The sequence below is a fragment of the Emericellopsis atlantica genome, assembly GCF_019669845.1.
Source record: "Emericellopsis atlantica unplaced genomic scaffold F5Z01scaffold_1, whole genome shotgun sequence".
In the NCBI taxonomy this organism is placed as follows: domain Eukaryota; kingdom Fungi; phylum Ascomycota; class Sordariomycetes; order Hypocreales; family Bionectriaceae; genus Emericellopsis; species Emericellopsis atlantica.
In genome coordinates, this window is record NW_025764703.1 from 573,812 (window position 1) to 592,010 (window position 18,199).

At 56.0% G+C, this 18,199-nt stretch overlaps 7 protein-coding genes across 7 annotated transcripts; 2 read left to right on the plus strand and 5 right to left on the minus strand.

Annotated features, from left to right (window-relative positions):
- Positions 1 to 2,093: 2,093 nt before the first annotated feature.
- F5Z01DRAFT_613989 (NMT1/THI5 like-domain-containing protein) lies at positions 2,094 to 3,273 on the minus strand (the record flags this gene model as incomplete). The annotated part of the gene is made up of 4 exons (XM_046260791.1): positions 2,094 to 2,918; positions 2,966 to 3,034; positions 3,084 to 3,186; positions 3,239 to 3,273. 4 exons carry the CDS (start codon positions 3,271 to 3,273, stop codon positions 2,094 to 2,096), a joined length of 1,032 nt encoding a protein of 343 aa, XP_046122892.1.
- Positions 3,274 to 4,225: 952 nt separating this feature from the next.
- F5Z01DRAFT_614155 (glutathione reductase) lies at positions 4,226 to 5,682 on the minus strand (the record flags this gene model as incomplete). The annotated part of the gene is made up of 2 exons (XM_046260802.1): positions 4,226 to 5,078; positions 5,126 to 5,682. The coding sequence occupies 2 exons, from the start codon at positions 5,680 to 5,682 to the stop codon at positions 4,226 to 4,228; spliced, it is 1,410 nt and encodes a 469-aa protein (XP_046122893.1).
- A 1,869-nt stretch (positions 5,683 to 7,551) lies between these two features.
- Positions 7,552 to 10,065, plus strand: F5Z01DRAFT_716452 (radical SAM superfamily-domain-containing protein). The gene is made up of 2 exons (XM_046266530.1): positions 7,552 to 7,661; positions 7,712 to 10,065. The coding sequence occupies exons 1-2, from the start codon at positions 7,610 to 7,612 to the stop codon at positions 9,994 to 9,996; spliced, it is 2,337 nt and encodes a 778-aa protein (XP_046122894.1). The 5' UTR covers positions 7,552 to 7,609; the 3' UTR covers positions 9,997 to 10,065.
- F5Z01DRAFT_11711 (phosphoglycerate mutase) lies at positions 10,051 to 11,996 on the minus strand. Its single transcript, XM_046257454.1, has 2 exons — positions 11,533 to 11,996; positions 10,051 to 11,481 (listed from the first exon to the last, which is right to left on the minus strand). Exons 1-2 carry the CDS (start codon positions 11,585 to 11,587, stop codon positions 10,106 to 10,108), a joined length of 1,431 nt encoding a protein of 476 aa, XP_046122895.1. The 5' UTR covers positions 11,588 to 11,996; the 3' UTR covers positions 10,051 to 10,105.
- Position 11,997: 1 nt separating this feature from the next.
- On the plus strand, positions 11,998 to 13,236 carry F5Z01DRAFT_12177 (uncharacterized protein). Its single transcript, XM_046257495.1, has one exon. It carries the CDS (start codon positions 12,386 to 12,388, stop codon positions 13,025 to 13,027), a length of 642 nt encoding a protein of 213 aa, XP_046122896.1. The 5' UTR covers positions 11,998 to 12,385; the 3' UTR covers positions 13,028 to 13,236.
- On the minus strand, positions 13,163 to 15,368 carry F5Z01DRAFT_11843 (chaperonin Cpn60/TCP-1 family). The gene is made up of 5 exons (XM_046257464.1): positions 15,190 to 15,368; positions 15,026 to 15,092; positions 14,746 to 14,954; positions 13,453 to 14,681; positions 13,163 to 13,394 (listed from the first exon to the last, which is right to left on the minus strand). Exons 1-5 carry the CDS (start codon positions 15,212 to 15,214, stop codon positions 13,299 to 13,301), a joined length of 1,626 nt encoding a protein of 541 aa, XP_046122897.1. The 5' UTR covers positions 15,215 to 15,368; the 3' UTR covers positions 13,163 to 13,298.
- Position 15,369: 1 nt separating this feature from the next.
- On the minus strand, positions 15,370 to 17,147 carry F5Z01DRAFT_11708 (uncharacterized protein). The gene has a single exon (XM_046257453.1). It carries the CDS (start codon positions 16,904 to 16,906, stop codon positions 15,818 to 15,820), a length of 1,089 nt encoding a protein of 362 aa, XP_046122898.1. The 5' UTR covers positions 16,907 to 17,147; the 3' UTR covers positions 15,370 to 15,817.
- Between the last annotated feature and the right edge of the window lie 1,052 nt (positions 17,148 to 18,199).

Below are 18,199 nucleotides of genomic sequence, written 5' to 3' on the forward strand. Positions count from 1 at the left end.
CATCACTCTTCAGTAATCGTCGTTCGCCTAGCAGCCCAGGCTTTCTTAGCTCTGCCCACAGCTTGGGGGCGTGCGCCGTTTCAGCAGCGGGGCCAGCAGATCCATTTGACTTTCCCATGACAGCACAGCAGCTCAATGCGATGACGGGATCGTGATCTGCGGAGTGCTACAGCACAATGATGATTGTCGATGGGGCAATTGTTGTATGTTCTGGCACCACCTGCGCGCTCCAGTCCGCGCTCACCGAGGTCGGACTGCCATCGTGCGTCAGGACTCCGTAGCTGCCTCCAAAGTCCTGGTGCCAGTTGAATTGATGACTACACCACTACTGTACTAGCATTTATACGTACTACTACTACGTAGTGCTATCAATTGAGCTTCTTTGGATGAATACACTAGACACTAGTCTAGTATTGTCAAACACCCTGATTACACCAATTGCACGTCAGCGTGAATGGAAAATTTCACCTTGGGCCTGCCTCCCTGAAAGCTTGTGCTCTCCCTGCTGCGCCGGTCCCGGACGTCCGTCCGTCCAGTCCACCTCATGCGATGAACAGCAACAATATTCACAGCACTCGCATTGACGTGTCAGTCTCACTCGCCGCCCGTGTCCCGGCATCTGTCTGCGACAATCACCACAATTTGTGCGACAGTCCTGTTGATAAATTTTTTTTTTCTCCCTCTCTCCTCCTACCGAAGCTGTGGATTTGTATCACGTTGTGCTGAAGCTTGTGTCATGGCCAATCCACCATGTGCATGACGATCCAGAACGGGGTCAATGCGTGCGGCGTCAACTTGCTCCTTGCTGTCAGGTCAGTGCACGTGTTGTTCAATGGTGCTCGCCGTTTCACGCTTGCAGTAGTAGAGCCGTTGTCGACTAGGCACGACATGGAAGCCCATTTGCTTGTGGTGGGCGTGATGCTCGCCACGACGCACTTCAGGGGATTGTTGACAGTTGACCTGGCCTTCACAACGAATATTCACAGTGCCTTCGACCTTCATGTTCTCACGTGCACAATTCGACACAAGTGCGAGTCTGTCTCTGCAGTTCCACTGCACGCCCAAGTGCGTATAGCCATCCATCAATGGCCACAGCATTCCTCCCTTGCACATGCACCCAGCACCCGCGTATAAGTCTGAATGGTAGTCTCGCCAAAACGTGTCAGCCATGCAGCCAGCTCCCTTTCCCTGGAATGAGGTGGGCATTCCGGTCAAGTAGCGGTCAGCAATTTGATCATCGAATGGCCGGCATTTCGTCATGGGCTATTCGTGCGCTGCAGCTTTGTGTATCGAGAAACGTGCTTTGCATGTTCCCCCCCCCCCCCCCTCGGCTCACACACACACCTCTTGCATTCGAGGGAACGTGGTGCAACGTGGTCAGGAACCAGCAGAGTGGCGCCTGTGCAGCCAAATGTGCACGATAGTACGACTATTCATGTCCTCCTGTGCCACTGGGGTCTTTGCAATACCGGAGCCCGGCCACCCTTGGCTAGCCATGTCTTGCTCGAATCCGAATCCCAGTACAAGTGGCAGCCAGGCTGAGCCAGTTACCCGTTTCCGGATCTGCCGCGTGAGACACGGTTAGTCTCGATCGGGTAACGAGTCGCTCTCCCGGGGAGCATGGGGAGGCTGAAAGAGTCAAAGAGACAGTTAATGTTTTGCGCTGAGAATAGCTGAGTTGGGTCTTGTCTCGACATGGCACGAGGTGTGCTCACTCACAAAGACGGAACGGATACGACGTATCATGTCTAACGAGGGTCCACCACGGCCGGATGGGCGATAGCTTCTCCACGAGGCGTCTGCTGAAATACCTGTTCACTGGACCATTGACGAAGAGCTCTGACCAGCACCTCACTCGCCTTCACAAATGGGCGTTGGACTATCACGCTTTGTGCCGATGGTTTCATGACCAAGACACCTTGTTACGAACGGGGAGTAGCCAGAAAATCCCAAGCTTGTACAAATTCGGGGATATAGAACTAGCTAGCTTTTGCGGGCTGAAGTGGCGCGCCGCAGTCCGAGACTGAGCGCAGAAGTGAGAGACTGCCCTGTGATATGAAACCGTCCATCATGGTGCTGGAGCGCGGACTGGATTAAGCAGCCTTGACGGCGGGCTCGAGGCGGCAGAAACCACCACAGGTGGCCACCTTCTCCTGCAGAGCCACCATGCGCTTCTGGTCACCCGTGGGGTCGGCAGACTCCTCATTCAGAGCCCATTCCAGGAACTCATTGGTGTAGTTGGGCTTGAAGCCCTCGCTCAGGACGCCGAGACGCTGACCGTAGCGGGTGACCTTGGTCCAGTCACGGGCCACATTCTTCATGTCCCGGGAGAAGTAGGCATAGCTGCGCTCAAAGATCTTGCGGTCCAGCGCCGTGGCCAGGACGGGCTTGAAGTCAATGTACTCCTCCCAGGCCTGGGCGGGATGGGCCAGGACGTAGTCGGTGGCACGCTTCGTGGCGCGAAGAAAGGCGCGGACCTTGTCCGGGTTCTTCTCGATAAAGGCCTCGTTGCCAATGTACAGGATGGAGCAGAAGCAGCAGCAGCCCAGCTCGGCGAGCTCGTCGATGCGGAGCATCTGGACGTCGGTGCGAGGACGGTTCTGCGCGGCGAGCCACTCCTCGAGCTCGACCATCTGGACGTTCTCGAGGCCGATGCCGGCGTCAATGTCGCCCCGGATGATGGCCTTGGACACATTCATGCCGCAGCGGACGGCCGTGTAGTCCTCGGGGGTCAGGCCGTAGTGCGAGGTCAGCTCGTCGATCTGGATTTTGCCGAACTCGCCGACGTAGCCGATGCGCTTGCCCTTGAGGGAGCGGAAGTCCGTGGTGATGCCAGAGTCCTTCAGGTAGACGACGCCGGTGAAGGGCTCGTCCAGGAGAGAACCGATGGACAGGACTGGAAAGTCGCGAGCCTTGGCCTGGTATGTGTTAGCAGTACTCCGATTACATATATGGGCAAACATACAGCCAGAGTGTGAATCATGGCCTTGAAGCCAAGATCAACCTTGCCGGTGCCGATGATCTCGGTGACATCCTGAAAGAGTGTCAACACAAGCTACATTCTCGCAGTAATCAAGACGCACGCTGGGGTCGTTGGGCTCCAGCAGAGCAACCTTGACGCCCTCCTCCTTGAAGTATCCCTTAGCTTGGGCCAAGTACAGCGGGGCGTGGTAGGCAGTGGCGTGCCTGCACAGAGTTAATGACCATTCTCATTGTCTTCCTAGAACAGCATTGCTACCAGTTGGTGAGAAAGGTAATCTTGTCAGTCGCCATGATGTCTGATTACGTTTCAAGCGCAATGCTGCCTGGGGTTAGTTCTCTCGGGTCTTGGGGAGGGGGGGTCAGAATGGAGTTCGAAGAAGCATGTCCTTTCGCTGGTATTATCCAGATCAAGTTCGGCCGGTATTTCTCAGATCATCCACTGCTACTCTTCAAGCCCCCTTTGTGTGCGTACAAAGGGGAGGCTTGAAGAGTGGCAGTGGTGAACACCCGGATGCATTCTTGTTCCTCGGATTTACCTTGATCTCTGCCCCAAGGGCACGATCCTTGCGAGAGGCGCCATAGCTTCTCCGACGCAAGCGCGTACCGATGTTATAAAGTAAAGATATGGTAGATGTTTCGAGTGTAGTAAAGTGAGATGAAGATGGCAGAAGCTGTAAGCTGTAGCTGTCGTGGGGTTGCGTGCTTTAATACACGCGGGCCATGTCACACCCCCACTGTGACATGATGATCTCCTCATTCTCGTGGTACATACGTAAAGCAGCAGCAGGGTTCGGCTGCCGGTCCCAAAATTCGAGGGCGTCTGTTGGTCAATACTCAGCAGCTACCTGGATCCTCACGATAAATGCAAGTAGACCGAGTATTGACTAACAGCTCCTTGGAGTCTTGGCTGAGGGCTGGCCCTGGCCCTTGTTGCTGCTTTAACTGCATTCGAGGAGATGGAGCCAAGACAGCTCCCCCTCACAATTAAAGCTTAACAGCAATTGTATTTGCCCGTCATCGGAGCATCGTCGAAGGGTTTCTGCCATCACACACTTTTTAGAAATCATTCATGTACTGGAGGAACTTCGAGGGTGGCTGGTCACATCTTGACGATGCCGTCAAGCTCTTCAGGGTGCTTCGTGCCAGCTTGCGTCGCAACAAGTATTGAATACAGTATTCATTGAAGTATTATTGCTCAGTAGTATTGAGAACATTCATCTTCTGCAAATCTCGTCTAATGCCTCTATTTCATGGTAACCAATTCTTCCGCACTGACAGGGTGTATCGCGCATGTTGCGTCGAAATCCTTCTTCGTTGCGCCCATCTTGATGGCCACAGCAAAGCCTTGGAGCATTTCTCCACTGCCAAGTCCAATTATATGCATTCCTACCACCTTCTCATTTGGTCCTTGGCAGATCAGCTTGTAGCTGGTGGGCGCTTTATCCTCGGGATCCATCATGGAGTAGAACATGGCCGTGAAGCTCGTCTTGTAGACCTTGAGGTCGTCTTTGCCGTACTTCTCAATAGCCTGCTCCTCGGTAAGGCCCACAGAGCCAATCTCAGGGTGAGCGAAAACAACCGAGGGGATGTTGGTGTAGTCCATCTTGGCGTTGGCGAACTCAGGGGGGCCGAACAAGCGGGCGGCGAGCTTGCGGCCGGCCGCAATGGCGACGGGGGTCAACTCAGCCTCGCCGGTGACATCACCGAGCGCGTGGATGTTGTCGACGCTGCTGTTCTGGTACTCGTCGACCACAATGTAGCCCTTGTCGCTGATCTTGACGCCAGCTTCCTCCAGCCCAATGCCGTTGGTCTCGGGGACGCGGCCGACAGCCCAGATGAGGTGATCCACCTCGGAAACGCCCGATTCCTTGCCCTCGCCGTCCTTGTGTGTGAGGTTGAGCTTGCCATTGCTGTCCTTGTCGACCTTGGTGAGCTCACTCCGCTTGTGGAGTTTGACGCCCAGACGCTCGTACTCCTTGGTGGCCACCTCCTGGATCATGGTGTCAAAGGTGCGGAGGAAGGTGTCGTTGCGGATGAAGAGGTGCGTTTCGACGCCGAGAGCGTTGAACATGCCCGCGAACTCGACTGCGATGTATCTGGCTTGATTAGTGAATGCCCCACGTTCGTCTTCAAAGAGACTTACCCAGCACCAACGAGAGCGACCTTCTTGGGCAACTCGGCGATATCGAAGAAACCATCACTGTCCACGCCGTAGTCGGCACCAGGAATGTTGGGGAAGGGGGCCGGTCGGCCTCCAACGGCGACAAGGATCTTCTTGGTGTTGATGACCACCTTGGAACCATCGTCCTGTGTCACCTCGACCTCGTTCTTGGACAACAGGCGGCCATGGCCGTGCAGGTATTCCACCTTGTCGTTGTTAAGGTTGCGCTCGTAGATGCCGTTGAGGCGTGTGATGTAGGCATCGCGCTTCTTCTTAAAGGTCGGCCAGTCAAAGGGCGCCACCTGCTGGACGTTGAACCCATACGCCTTGGAGTCGTGAATCGCCTCGCTCAGGGCGGCCGCGTTGAAGGTGACCTTCTTGGGCACGCAGCCTACGTTCACACACGTTCCGCCCAGACGCTTGCCTTCAATGACGATGGCCTTGGCACCGTACTTGCCGCTGGCGGCGCGCGCAGAGGCGAGGCCACCGCTGCCGCCTCCCAGGACGACAATGTCGGCTTCCTTTGTGATGGGCGCCATGATCGCTGAGGTGGTCGTAAAGTGGCGGGACAGTGAGGCTATGCGCAGCGATGGAGTAGAGTGCGCGGGTACGACAGCTCTCGACGTGGCAGCGAGGGAGCGGGTGAATATATTCATTGGTGGAGGGGTAAGACGGAACACCAGCAGTAAGCAGTTCAACTCGGCGGGGCGCAGATGACGTCTTTAATAGTACAGATACAGCAGACGTGCGTCGGGGCGTGTCTGGTCCCTCGAGTCTGAATGCGCGTGGATTTGAAATCCGCTAAAAAAAAAAAAGCTCAAGGCACCGATAAACGAGCGATCGCCGAGGTACGAGGTGCCGGAGGTGCCGCGGGTGGACAGCACAAGGTGTCCGTGATGATACAGTAATACAATTACAATTGCGAGGTAAGAACTAACGAGAAACGGCGCTACATGACGGAGTACAAGATATTGTTTCCAAAGAGAGAGGAATGATATGTCAGCATGAAGTTTCAGGGGAGATTTCAATTACGAAGACGGAAACTTGCCGGGTAAGTCGAGTAGTCGGGGCTAATCCAGATTAAACTATCTGTAGCTCATGTACTAAGGTAATTACATGCGCCTATGCTCTTCTACCGGGACATTTGATTCCATATCCCGCATAAACGACTGGAACGGACCACGGATATCGGCAAAGGGACGAGCATGTCTGCCACTGCTCAATAGCGTCTGTCTGTGGTGATGACAGTCAAGAAAAACCCGCCATCAACCACATGTTGCCATCAGATAGCGCAGTGTCTGGATAGGCTACCCGGTACCCGGCTGACTGTCCGCGAAGAACGCCTCACATCTGCACACAGAGCCATTTCCTGATTGCCAACTCAAGATGCTTCCTTTCCGCGGTCTTTGACTAGCTAGCGTCATCTCTTTGATCTTCTACAGCCTTTGCCGCAAGGGTTGGGTTATGGTGGCGTGCACGATGTTACGCGCATGATCCATTTGCCAGTGCTTTCACGCTTGGCTCCGGACCTCAGCCTAGTTGCCCGAGTACAGCGAGGTGAGGCAGTCAAATGCCCAGGCGAGGCAGACACGCTCCTCTATCTTCCTTATTTGGGGCCAAAAGGATCATCTGGTATGTGCGCAAGTGGCACAGCGGCTTACTTGGATGTGTGAGATGACGATGGCAACGGCACAGCTGGGTCATCCATCCTCTCGAACAGAACATTTGCCTATATAATAATACTGCTTTGGCCTTCACCCATTCACATATGCTACACACCTTAAAGTTATCACCCCAAATCATACCCATACTGCCCAAGCACACATTCGGCCATCAGCACAGCAAATATGGGTTGCTCTCAATCCACAGAAAATGAGCCCAGCCAACTTCGCAAAGTGCAGATTGCACAAGGACCCTCACGTGGCTCTCGTGGTAATTTGGGTGGTGGGCATGGACACGGTGCTTCAGGACACGGCTCAGGCAGCGGTCACGGTGGACATATCGGAGGACATGTAGGAGGAGGACATGTAGGAGGAGGACATGGAGGTGATGGCGGCGGCGGCGGCGGCGGCGGCAGCAGTGGCGGAGGTGGAGGCGGCGGAGGCGGAGGCGGAGGCTGCTAATCGTCCTCACGGTCAGGAAGGCGATGATAGAAGCCAGAGTATAGGCTCTTACACACAAGCAAAACCCTAAATTAGAGTGCAAAGGTCCCCGCACATATTTCAAGCTTCCCAGCCAGCATCATCATTTCAGGTATCAGTTGTGTGAGAAGTGTTGAATAGTACTCCGACCCGTTCACGTTGTGGATCAACATGGTGGTGAGTGTAGGGTATGCAGCTTCCTAAATGGCCCGAGCTTGTTGAAATTCACCCCGCCAAAGAGCAAAGAGGCGCGGGGCAAAGTAACAAAGTTAAAAACTTCCGTTTCCAACCATCAACCGACCGCTTTGCTGGGCACGCGATCGACATGGACTCTTTTCCGCAGCACAATGGCCCTCCATCGGGCACGGGAATTGACAGTGAGTGCCGGCCATCTGAATCAGCGGTAGTAGATGCTAACTCTGAGCAGACATCGTGGAGATCTGGCATCTCTACCGAAGTCCCATTATCCTCGCCGTCCTCGCCGTGCTCATATGCGCTCGCGTCTACATCCATGCCACCGAATCAAAAGGCGAATTGGTAGCTTTACCCCGAGTATATGCAGCGCCACCTAAAGCGGCCCCGGTCGTCGAGTCGAAGCTTGCGCAACCGGACGAGAAGAAGCCCACAAAGTCCAATGGCCCCAGGAGAATCAAGGGTGGCATGGTCAAGCGACCCTCTCAGAACAACGACGACGCACCCGTATCAGACAAGCCCGTCAAGACGCTGATTTTATACTCATCCGTCACGACCAAGACGCACAAGATCGCCGAAGCGTACATTGAAAAGCTAGCCACTTCTTTCGAGGCGCTGTCCAAATCGACGGGGCGCCAGTTTCTGCAAGCCGAGCTTCTCAATCTCGAAGACATTGAGTTCGACGACTACTTTGTCTCTCTGCCATCTTTTGATGGCGAGCCGGACGTCTTCTACCTTTTCCTGATCCCGAGCTACAATATCGATACGATTACCGACACGTTTCTGCAACATCTCGACGAGACCCATCATGATTTCCGAATCGACACGGGCTCCCTGTCGTCCATACTGGGCTACTCGGTGTTTGGATTTGGCGACACTGAGGGCTGGCCCACTGAGAAGGAGGGATTCTGCTTCCAAGCCAAAGAAATCGACAAGTGGATGGCCAAGTTGACTGGACGCAGAAGGGCTTACCCCGTCGGTATGGGCGACATGAAGGGTGACCACGCCGCGAGGTTGTCAGAATGGTCTGCCGGTGTTCTAGACGTGCTGGAACACGTGGCGAAGACAGGTAATCTGGGAGAAGGCCTTCCAGGCAGTGGAGACCCCGAAGAAAGCGATCCCGAGGATGTGGCAGAAGACGACGATGGCGAGGTCATGATTGGCGATGAAGGCGACAGCGCGCAGGCTGGTGATCTGGGCGACGTTGAGGACCTGGGCAAGCTGGTGCGATCATCTGACAGCGGCAAGTCTCGACCCAGCAAAGGTGCCATCCCGGTCGACTTCACGTCATACGGGGCCAAGAGGAGCAAGCCGGTGCCCGCAGGACCCAAGGAGATGGTCGCCAAGAACTCGCCGACCTACGCCGCGCTCACGAAGCAGGGCTATGCCATTGTCGGCTCGCATTCCGGAGTCAAGATTTGCCGATGGACAAAGTCCGCTCTGCGCGGGCGCGGGAGCTGCTACAAGTATTCTCTCTACGGCATCAACTCGCACCAGTGCATGGAGACCACGCCATCGCTCTCGTGCTCGAACAAGTGTGTCTTCTGCTGGCGCGGCGGGACGAATCCCGTTGGTACCACCTGGCGATGGGTAGTCGATCCCCCGGACCTGATTTTCAACGGTGTGAAAGAGAACCACTACAAGAAGATCAGGATGATCCGAGGCATGCCTGGCGTGCGGGCGGAAAGATACAATGAGGCCCTCAGGATCAGACATTGTGCCCTATCCTTGGTCGGCGAGCCGATCTTCTACCCGTACATCAACGAGTTCCTTGCGATGCTGCACAACGAGAGGATCTCCTCATTCCTCGTGTGCAACGCGCAACACCCGGAGCAGCTGGCAGCTCTGAAGGCTGTGACACAGCTCTACGTTTCTATCGACGCCTCCAACAAGGACTCCCTGCGCAAGATCGATCGACCCTTGCACCGAGACTTTTGGGAGCGATTCATGCAATGCCTCGACATCCTGCGCGAGAAGCGATTCCGCCATCGAACCGTCTACCGCTTGACCCTGGTCAAGGGCTTCAACGTCGAGGAGGAAGCAGAAGGGTATGCGGAGCTTGTCGAGCGTGGCCTGCCCTGCTTCGTCGAGGTCAAGGGCGTGACGTACTGCGGGACACCCACGTCGTCCAACGCAGGACTGACAATGGGCAACGTGCCGTGGTACTGGGAGGTGTGCGACTTTGTGCGCGCCCTCGAGAAACACCTCAAGGCCAGGGGATTGAACTATGGCATCGCCGCGGAGCACGCGCACAGCTGCTGCATCCTGCTGGCCAGCGACCGGTTCAACGTCAACGGCAAGTGGCACACGCACATTGACTATGAAAAGTTCTTCCAGCTGCTCGAGGAGAAGGGCGTGGACGGAGACTGGACCCCTGAGGATTACATGGGACCACCGACCCCTGAGTGGGCGCTCTGGGGTAACGGTGGTTTTGACCCACGCGACGATCGCGTAGACAGAAAAGGGCGGAAGATTGACCGTGTGATTGTACGTGATCGTCCGGAGGATGTGGAGGTGTAATGCACAGTATGGGATACATATCACAAACAAACGGACCTATCCCGCAATCACCTTGCCTAGGCGCTTCTGATCCTCTTGATGTGATGTATGCCATAGACGCACATGGCGACTAGTATACGCTACCCTGTATGCTCCTGTCATCCTGCTCTTCCCTGCCCAGCTCGTCCTCGGGCGCTGAATTCGATGGTGCATCGCCCAGCCTCATAACCTCCCCCCTGGCCACCGACTCGGCATTCGCTATCCTTATCCGCGTGTTGAGAGAGGGTATGCGCCGTGTTCGTTGGAATCTCCTGTGCTCGTCCTCGGAAATCTCGTCCGTGTCACTACCAGCGGTCGACGCATGTCCCGAGTACGTACCGCCTCCGTCGCGGCCCACATGCAAAGCCCGCGCGGTGGCCGGGTCCAAGGACGAGGCAGGCGTGTGGCGCTGCGACGACGAGTCGCCGTCCTCCGTCGTTGTCGTCACCGTCCGCACCAGGGGCGACGGGCCCTTGGCCGGGGTATCATCCTCCTCGTCCGAGCTCAGTGTGCGTCGCCAGTCGCTGACGGTCGTCCGGGTCCAGCTCTTGTCTGTGGCGGCATTCGCATGCTCCACGTCTCGCTGGCGCAGGAGTTCGAGATCCTCACGCTTCTTGAGGTAGTGGCTGCTGTGGTTGCACCCGTTGGGACAGCCGCCCCATCGCCTCGTCACGGTGAACGTCTTGCTGCGGGCGAGGGTGGTGGATGTGACGGGGGCACTTTCCCTTTCAAGCCCGTCATCTTCCTTTTTAGGCCCGTCGTCTTCCTTCTCTATGACGGCCACGCTTGTGTCGGGTTCCGGGGCTTTTGCCTCGCGGGCTTCCTTCAGAGCGCGCTCGCGGCGGAGATCCGACCAGGTTCGTAGGTTATTTTCCAGCAGGTACTTGCCATTGTCCTGCCGTCGCATGATGAGAAACTCGCAGTGGTTGACGTTGCGTAGATCCTCAAAGTATTCGACCGAGAAGTGGTACCACTTCATCAGGAAGACGCGGGACATGAGTCCGTGGGTGACCAGCACGCAGACGCTCGCAAAGTCGTCCTCGCCAAACTGGCGCCAGAGGGACTCGTTGAAGCCGGAGATGCGGTCGTAGGCGTCCGCCGCGCTCTCGCCGTTGGGGATGCGGTAGAAGAAGTGGCCATAGTCGGCCCGTTCCTGCCACATGCGCTCCATCTCGGCGCTGCATGGCTGGAAGTTGCCAAAGTCCTGCTCTCGCAGGCGGGGCTCCTCGTAGACCTTGATGTTCGCACGTCGAAAGGGCGACGGGGACTCTTCGTCGGAGGTGAGTGTCTCGAGGATGCCTTCGGTCGTCTCGCGCGTCCGTCGATAGGGCGAGGTGAAGAAGTGGAGGGTGTCGGTAGGACGGAGGAGCTCCCGTAGACGACGGCCCGCTTCGCGCGCCTGGGTTTGTCCCTCGGGTGTGAGTTTGACCCGGTGGTCGGGTATGGACTGGTGGACATCTCGGTTCTCTGTGCTTCTGGTCAGTGCTGTGGCCTTTTCGCTGGGGTCGACGTTCTTACTGTTGCCCTCGGACTGCGCGTGCCGAATCAGGATGATCAAGCGCGGTTTCGCCATTGTTGCGGTCAACGATGGGCTGATGCTAAGGAATGCGAGAAGGCAACTGGGTATACGATGCGGGAAAGAAGAAAGAGAATGCCAGCTCGTCAATCATACGGAAAACCATGGAATGCAAACGTGGAAAGTCATGGGCCGGGTGAGTGCATGGCATGAAACCGAATTTGCCCTCCCTGAGCAACGGAAAGTTGGAGATCTATCCAGATCTGTAAGCGGGCGGCTTCGGTACCCCTCCATAGAGCATGGCTCAGGTAAGGCATGCTCGTTGGCGAGTCATGCTGCACAGCAGCAGGGTTGGTCATGAACCTGACATTGTTTGTAGCGCAGAGTGCTGCGGCGTCGTTTGTGGTTTTCACGTTATAAAAGAATGCCCTGGCCTGGCGTGGTCATACTTGCAATAATATCGACAAAGGTGAGGTCCCTGCAGAAGGTCACGCCGGCGGGACGCCGGTAGCGGAGCCTCCGCGTGGGGGACGAACGGACTTCGGTATTGAGGCGGATGCGCAAGCCACACTTGAAGACGCACTAGCCACAGATAGATGTACTCAGCCTCTGACAACGCTGGGTTGCGCGAAGACGTCAACCTCAACTATTTTCTGTCGAATTCTGTCTGTCCACTTTCTCGCTCGCTCGCTCGCTCGCGTCCATAACAAGTTTCGCCGCGCACACGCTTCACTTTACAAGAGAATTGATTGCCTCGCCATTACGGCATCAGAAAGCATCCCAGCGCAAGGTCCAGACACCTCAGCCGCAACCGACGACCACGCTTCATCGTGTGAAAACCCTCCTACAATCGCCATGTCTGCTGGCACCCAAGATTCGATCCCCACGTCCGCGGACCCCAAGTCACACCGCCCGACCAAACGGCGTGCGCTGCTCTCGCCTACCGCCCAGCAAGCGTCCTCGCTGGACGCCCTCTTTGCGAACCCCCCCCCACCACCACCCACATCCACCTCCCTCACACACTCCGCCGGCGTGTCCGCCCCGCCCGAGATTGTCAACAACGTGCAGGGCTCCTCGGCCGGCGCGGGCAGCGGCGAGTTTCACGTCTACAAGGCGCTGAGGCGACGGGAGTACGAGAGGACAAAGGCCATGGACGAAGAGGTCAGGCGCGAGAAGGAGAATGAGCAGTTTGAAAAGGAAAAGGCGGAGCAGGAAAAACGAGACGAGGAAAAGACAAAGAGGAATCGGGAAAAGAGAGAAAAAGCGAAAGCAAGGAAGGGGAAGAAGGGCAAGGGAGGGACTGGGGGTGCAGCGGATCAGGCGGCGCAAGACGCAAAGTCCAGCAACACCAATGGGACCAAGATCGTGCCGCGGAAGCTCGAGGCCAGAAATGGAGAGACCGATGGGAAAGAGGCTGGAGATGAATCCAAGAAGGGTGCAGAGGGCGCAGAGACGGAGCAGCCAGAGGAAGGCTTGGTCATCCACGATGATGACTAGGTTACCGAGTAGGCAAGGTAACACACGTTACCGAGTGACCTTGTGTACATACAACAACACCAAGATACCCATAGAACATCACACCAACACTCTTCATTGAGCCTGCCAATCTTTTTGTCTATCTCTCCCTGAACATCCCCCAAGCCGGCCGCGGTAATGTGGTTTGCCAGATCAAAAACGAGGTGAATCGCAAAACACCAAATGTGCATCGTCACAACAGCAGAGAGGCTTTCCATTCGTACAATTTCTTTCATTTGTCTTCGTCTATGCATTACTCCTCGCCGCCAGCGCCGGTCCCGGGCGCCATGCCCTGCTGGCCCTTTCTCGCGCTGCAGATATCGTCGACTCTGAGGAGTAGGCATGCGGCCTGAGAAGTGCTAGTCAGTAAACAAGAAGGGTGGTCAGGGGAAAGGGAATTGTCATACCTCCACGGCGGTCTTGATGCTCTGCAGTTTGATGGCCTCGGGCTCCCACACACCGTACTCGTTCATGTCCGCGATCGCGCCGGTGTCACCGTTGATGCCCCAAGAGCTCTTGCCCTCGGCTTGCTTCGCTCTCAGATCCGTCAGCACGCGCACGGGGCTCTTGCCGGCGTTCTGCACCAGTGTCCTGGGGATGACCTCGAGAGCGTCGGCAATGGCCTTGTACGGCCATTGTTGCACACCCTCGATCGACTTGGCTTTCTCATGCAGGCGCACCGACACGGCCATCTCGGTAGCACCGCCGCCGGGGGAGAGGCGAGGGTGGAACATGACGTTGCGGGCCACACCCATGGCATCCTGGAGGTTGCGCTCAATCTCGTTGAGGATGTCCTTGGAGGGGCCGCGGAGCAGGACTGTGCACGCCTTGGGGTCCTTGCACTTGGTCAGGAAGGAGAAGTACTCGTCGCCAATCTTCTCAATCTCAAAGAGGCCGCAGCCGGTACCGACGTCCGACTCGGTCAGGTCGTCCACGCGGTTGACGATTGTCGCGCCGGTGGCACGAGCTATGCGGTTATTGTCGGTCTTGCGCACACGGCGTAGGGCTGTGATGTTGGCCTTGATAAAAAAGTGTTGCGCTAGGTCCGAAACACCCTTCTCTGTGATGACCAGGTCGGGCTTGACGGCGATGATGGCGTCGCACATGGCCTTGACCTGCTCCTCCTCGATCTGCAGGATGCGGTTCCAATCCTCCTCCTTGCTGATCTCAATGTTGGTCTGCGACTCGCCCTTCTTGTACTCGAGGGTGCAGTCGAGCAGCACCACGCGCGGGTTCTCGATGCGCCGGCGCATCTTGGGGTGTGTAATGTCCTTGTTCAGCATCACACCGTCCAGCACGGTGCTGTCCTCAATCTCACCGCCGGGCACCTTCTCGACACGGGCGTAGCGCTTGATGTCCACCTCGGTCTTGCCGTTGCCGGCCTCCCACGTCACGGTGCGGACAGCCTTGAGGGCGAGCGCGCACATCTGGTCCATCCATCGCGAAACGAACTTGGTGCCGATCGAGGAGGAGATGAGCTGGGCCATGGCCTTGTCGTCGTCAATGTCGATGGGGTTGGAGATTTCGTGGATGATCTCGATGGCGTCGGCGAGGGCCTTTTTGAAGGCCGAGATAATCACCACGGGGTGGATGTTCCGCTCGAGCTGGGGGAGCGCGTGGGCGAGAATTTCACCGGCTTCGACATATCAGCTTTGCTCTTCCTCATGCCCTCTGACAGGTTACTCTCTGGGCACACGTACCCAAGATGATGACTGTGGTTGTACCGTCGCCGACCTCTTCGTCTTGCGTTCTGCTCAGTTCGATCATGCTCTTGGCTGCGGGATGCGAGACCTCAATCTCTCGCAGAATAGCGTGTCCGTCGTTGGTGAGAACGATGCCACCCATGGGATCCAGCAACATCTTGAGCATAGCCTTGGGGCCTAGACATGATCGAATGATATCGGCGACGCTGTGCACTCGGTTTTAGTGGGGGTTCTTTCTCGGGAGGCGGTGATGGCGGGTATTGTGGGAGGTGCGTACATCTTTGCCGCAGCAATATTCGACATCTGAGCTTGACGGCCAACTTGCCTCTCACCGGCATTGGTGTCTGGGACAACGTGTTAGCTGACGGGTGATTGCTTTGGGCCTGCCTGTCTGGAGCTGGAGGAGCTCCAGACAGCAAGGGGCAAGGTGGGACGGCTCACTCATGACCACCACGGGGGCCTGCATGATGGGCAAATGATTCTCTTGACCTCTCTATGAGTGTGGGGGGATAGAAAGAGTCGAAACGAAGCTTCGTAATGTCCGTTTCTAGAGGAGGTGAGCGCGCACGACTTGGGAAGTTGCTTCTAGAAACGGTCAAGGCTTGCTTGGAGGGGCACCAAAAAGTTACCGCCCGCCGGGGCAGCTTTTTCGCGGGGACCGGTATTCTGCCGGAGGCCGAGTTAATCCGCGCCGTGTCTGTTCATCGCCTGGACGACCCGAGATCCACGTCAATTCAGGGGCAGAGTCGCAAAGGGGGCAATCAGCCCAATCAAGGTATAAGGATAACTCTAGTCTAGATCTTCGCTAAGTATGTTTGATAAAGAAGCAAACGCTGGAACCCAATTGTGTCTTTGATCAATCACTGAATCCCAAAACAAAACCCACGCGCTCGTGTCGTCGCTCCAATTCCTTCTTGTTTATATCGTAAAGTCGTTGAATCGTTAACCTTCAATCCAGTCATCAGTGCCCAGAATAAAACGCTTCGAATGCCCATTTCAATGTGCGAAAGCCTCAATATCAACCGTCATGAACGAGCCCTGGGCGGCGATGAGCCCCTTTTGGTCCGTGTCAAACAGATGCCTTGGGCGGCATTGTGACCCAGTCAGCACCTTTGAGCGCCTCGACCTTCAGAATGCACTCATATTTGGACATGGCTTGCGCCACCTCCTGGAAATGCCATTGCTGCATCCACGCCTGTCTATCAAAAGCATCCCACCATTGCCGGATGCTCGCAGGATCAGCGCAATGCCGGCCGACATCGTTGATGTGCAGGAAATTGTGGCCTGCAACGTAGCTGGCGATTGGGGGCTTATCCGAGAACCCAAACGATGGAATGCCGTCCTTACTGAGCTGGAAAGTCAGGCTGCGTTGCGAGCTCGGGCTCACAGGTGTCGGCGATGGGGTCCCATAGGCCGCATTCGCTGGCCGTCGGAAGACGAATGCCTTTCGTTCAGGCGGAGTGGGCAGATGCTCGACACAGGTGATATATTCATCGCCGAGCAGAGCCACTTGGAGTGAAGGCACTGCCATGATGAACTCAGAGTCGGGTATATCGCTCATTCCATCCGGCATGCCGGGTCCCTCATGGTGTACCATGGGTTTGCGAATACGAAGCCACATCCACGTCCTCGTCTTGCCGTCGGGACCCTTGACATTGGTCTCGCAAAGTTGCATGGATAACGGGCCACTCGATGTGAAGGTCAGTGGAGGCAAGTTGTCTTTCGGTCCACGTATCTTGGCACCTGGGTAACGCCAATCGCCAGACTTGTTCGACAAGAACCCGCGATCCGCAGCGGAAAAAGTGCACGAAGCCAGCTCAATGCCTCTGAAGCCGTTCTCCTCACTAGCCGTCTCCAGACGATGGCGCAGGTCCTTGAATTCCACACCGCAAGTGAAGAGCATATGCTCGTCCACCACAGGTGCTTGTGCGCACGACGCCTCAGGTGTCTGTGGCTTGAACACGAGAGTGTTCCTTGAACTGGTGATCATTTGGAGCTTGCGGCTGGTTGACGATCTATCAAGATGAGTGAGACGACCTAGGTGCATTCTATCGCGTACAGACTCACATCGTACGAAGGCAACCATGGCAATGTTGCTTCTGATACCACGGCTGTGGCGAGCCTGCTTGATGCCCACACTCTTTGGGTCGAATATCATCTTTCTCAGAGTCCTCGCGTATGACCGAACTGCTCTTCATTGAACCGACCTGGCCACTTTCCTCCGCTCGAGCGCGATCAACGCCCTTTGTCGGTGCTGTTCGGGCTAACGGGGACTTACACAGCTGGTCGCGATCACGCTGGCCAGAGTGCTCTGCCGCGCCACGCTTTCGCTTCAGCGATGAGGATCCAGCAATCTGAGGTGCAGGAAGCCCCTCCAAACGGTTTTGGACGCCTTGAAGCAGAATCTGGCGAACAGTCTTATGTGTTGATGAACCATCCTGTGCTGTACTCGGCGATTCGAAGCATCGAGCTTTTCCCAGTGCCTCCTTACTCGCAGTAATTTTCTGTCTCTTTGCCGCACGGAGGGATTCTTGAGATGTCTGTCCGTGTCCGTGTGTGTGGTACTCGCCATCGTTGTGGTCTTGTCTCGAAATGCTGAGGTCCGTCTGTGGCTCGTTCGCAACCATGCGCGATGGTTGATTCACCGAAGGCCCATCATGCTGTGTTCTCGACTCCTCCGCAGCTGGATTGAATAAAAACCACGGGTCGCGACTATCATTCCGTCCCCCATACCGTGGTGGTCGCTGTGATGAAGATGATGAAGAAGCCGATGGGTAAGAAGCCATGTCTCGCGCCCTGTCGAAGAAGTCGGTCGGCAGACTGGGCCAAGTATGGAAAAAGTCCAAAGCAAAGAAAAGAGAACCCTTGATCTGGAGCATCGGGAAGAAAAAGAAAAGTATATAGTCATTGCTCTATGCGCGCGCAGTGAAGAGAGGTAAGAACATCGCTTAGCAGGGCAAAGTTAAGCTAAGGCACCTTGTAACCAGGCACTGCTGACGAGAGGCCCTTCCTGCTCAATTGGGGCTAGCAAATCAAATCAAACTTCCTTAGGCAGGGCTTAGATCAGTTGTTTGATTGTCCTTGGCCCCAATGATGAAGAAGTGACCCCTCTGGAGTGCTGTGAGGCCGGTTTGAGGTGAGCTTCACGAGGGCGCCTCCTAGAAGCTGCTGAGAACGTGAACAATAGTATCACACTCAGCCACAGGTATCAATGAGCAAATCATTTGCTCAGATGATTGCCGTTCCTGAACAGTTGGCCTCGTTGCGTAGTAGAAGGGTAGTGTGTGCATGGAGATGGTGAAGCTGGTGTGAAGGAAACGTCAGTCCAACCCCTGACAGCTTGTCACACGTAACAATGTTATGCGCACCGCCTGGCTCTGATTATGGTTCTTCGGAAGACTATTACGTCCATAGCACGTGTTAGTCTTCGTCACAGTTTGTACCACTCTAG

Coding starts and splice junctions, on each gene's coding strand:
- F5Z01DRAFT_11708 (XM_046257453.1), bottom strand. CDS start 16,906: ATGATATTCGACCCAAAGAGTGTGGGCATCAAGCAGGCTCGCCACAGC.
- F5Z01DRAFT_12177 (XM_046257495.1), top strand. CDS start 12,386: ATGTCTGCTGGCACCCAAGATTCGATCCCCACGTCCGCGGACCCCAAG.
- F5Z01DRAFT_716452 (XM_046266530.1), top strand. CDS start 7,610: ATGGACTCTTTTCCGCAGCACAATGGCCCTCCATCGGGCACGGGAATT. Junction 7,662..7,711: donor ATCGGGCACGGGAATTGACA/GTGAGTGCCGGC, acceptor AACTCTGAGCAG/ACATCGTGGAGATCTGGCAT.
- F5Z01DRAFT_11711 (XM_046257454.1), bottom strand. CDS start 11,587: ATGGCGAAACCGCGCTTGATCATCCTGATTCGGCACGCGCAGTCCGAG. Junction 11,482..11,532: donor CGCGCAGTCCGAGGGCAACA/GTAAGAACGTCG, acceptor CCAGAAGCACAG/AGAACCGAGATGTCCACCAG.
- F5Z01DRAFT_11843 (XM_046257464.1), bottom strand. CDS start 15,214: ATGCAGGCCCCCGTGGTGGTCATGA. Junction 14,955..15,025: donor AATATTGCTGCGGCAAAGAT/GTACGCACCTCC, acceptor CCGAGTGCACAG/CGTCGCCGATATCATTCGAT. Junction 13,395..13,452: donor GCATCAAGACCGCCGTGGAG/GTATGACAATTC, acceptor AGCACTTCTCAG/GCCGCATGCCTACTCCTCAG.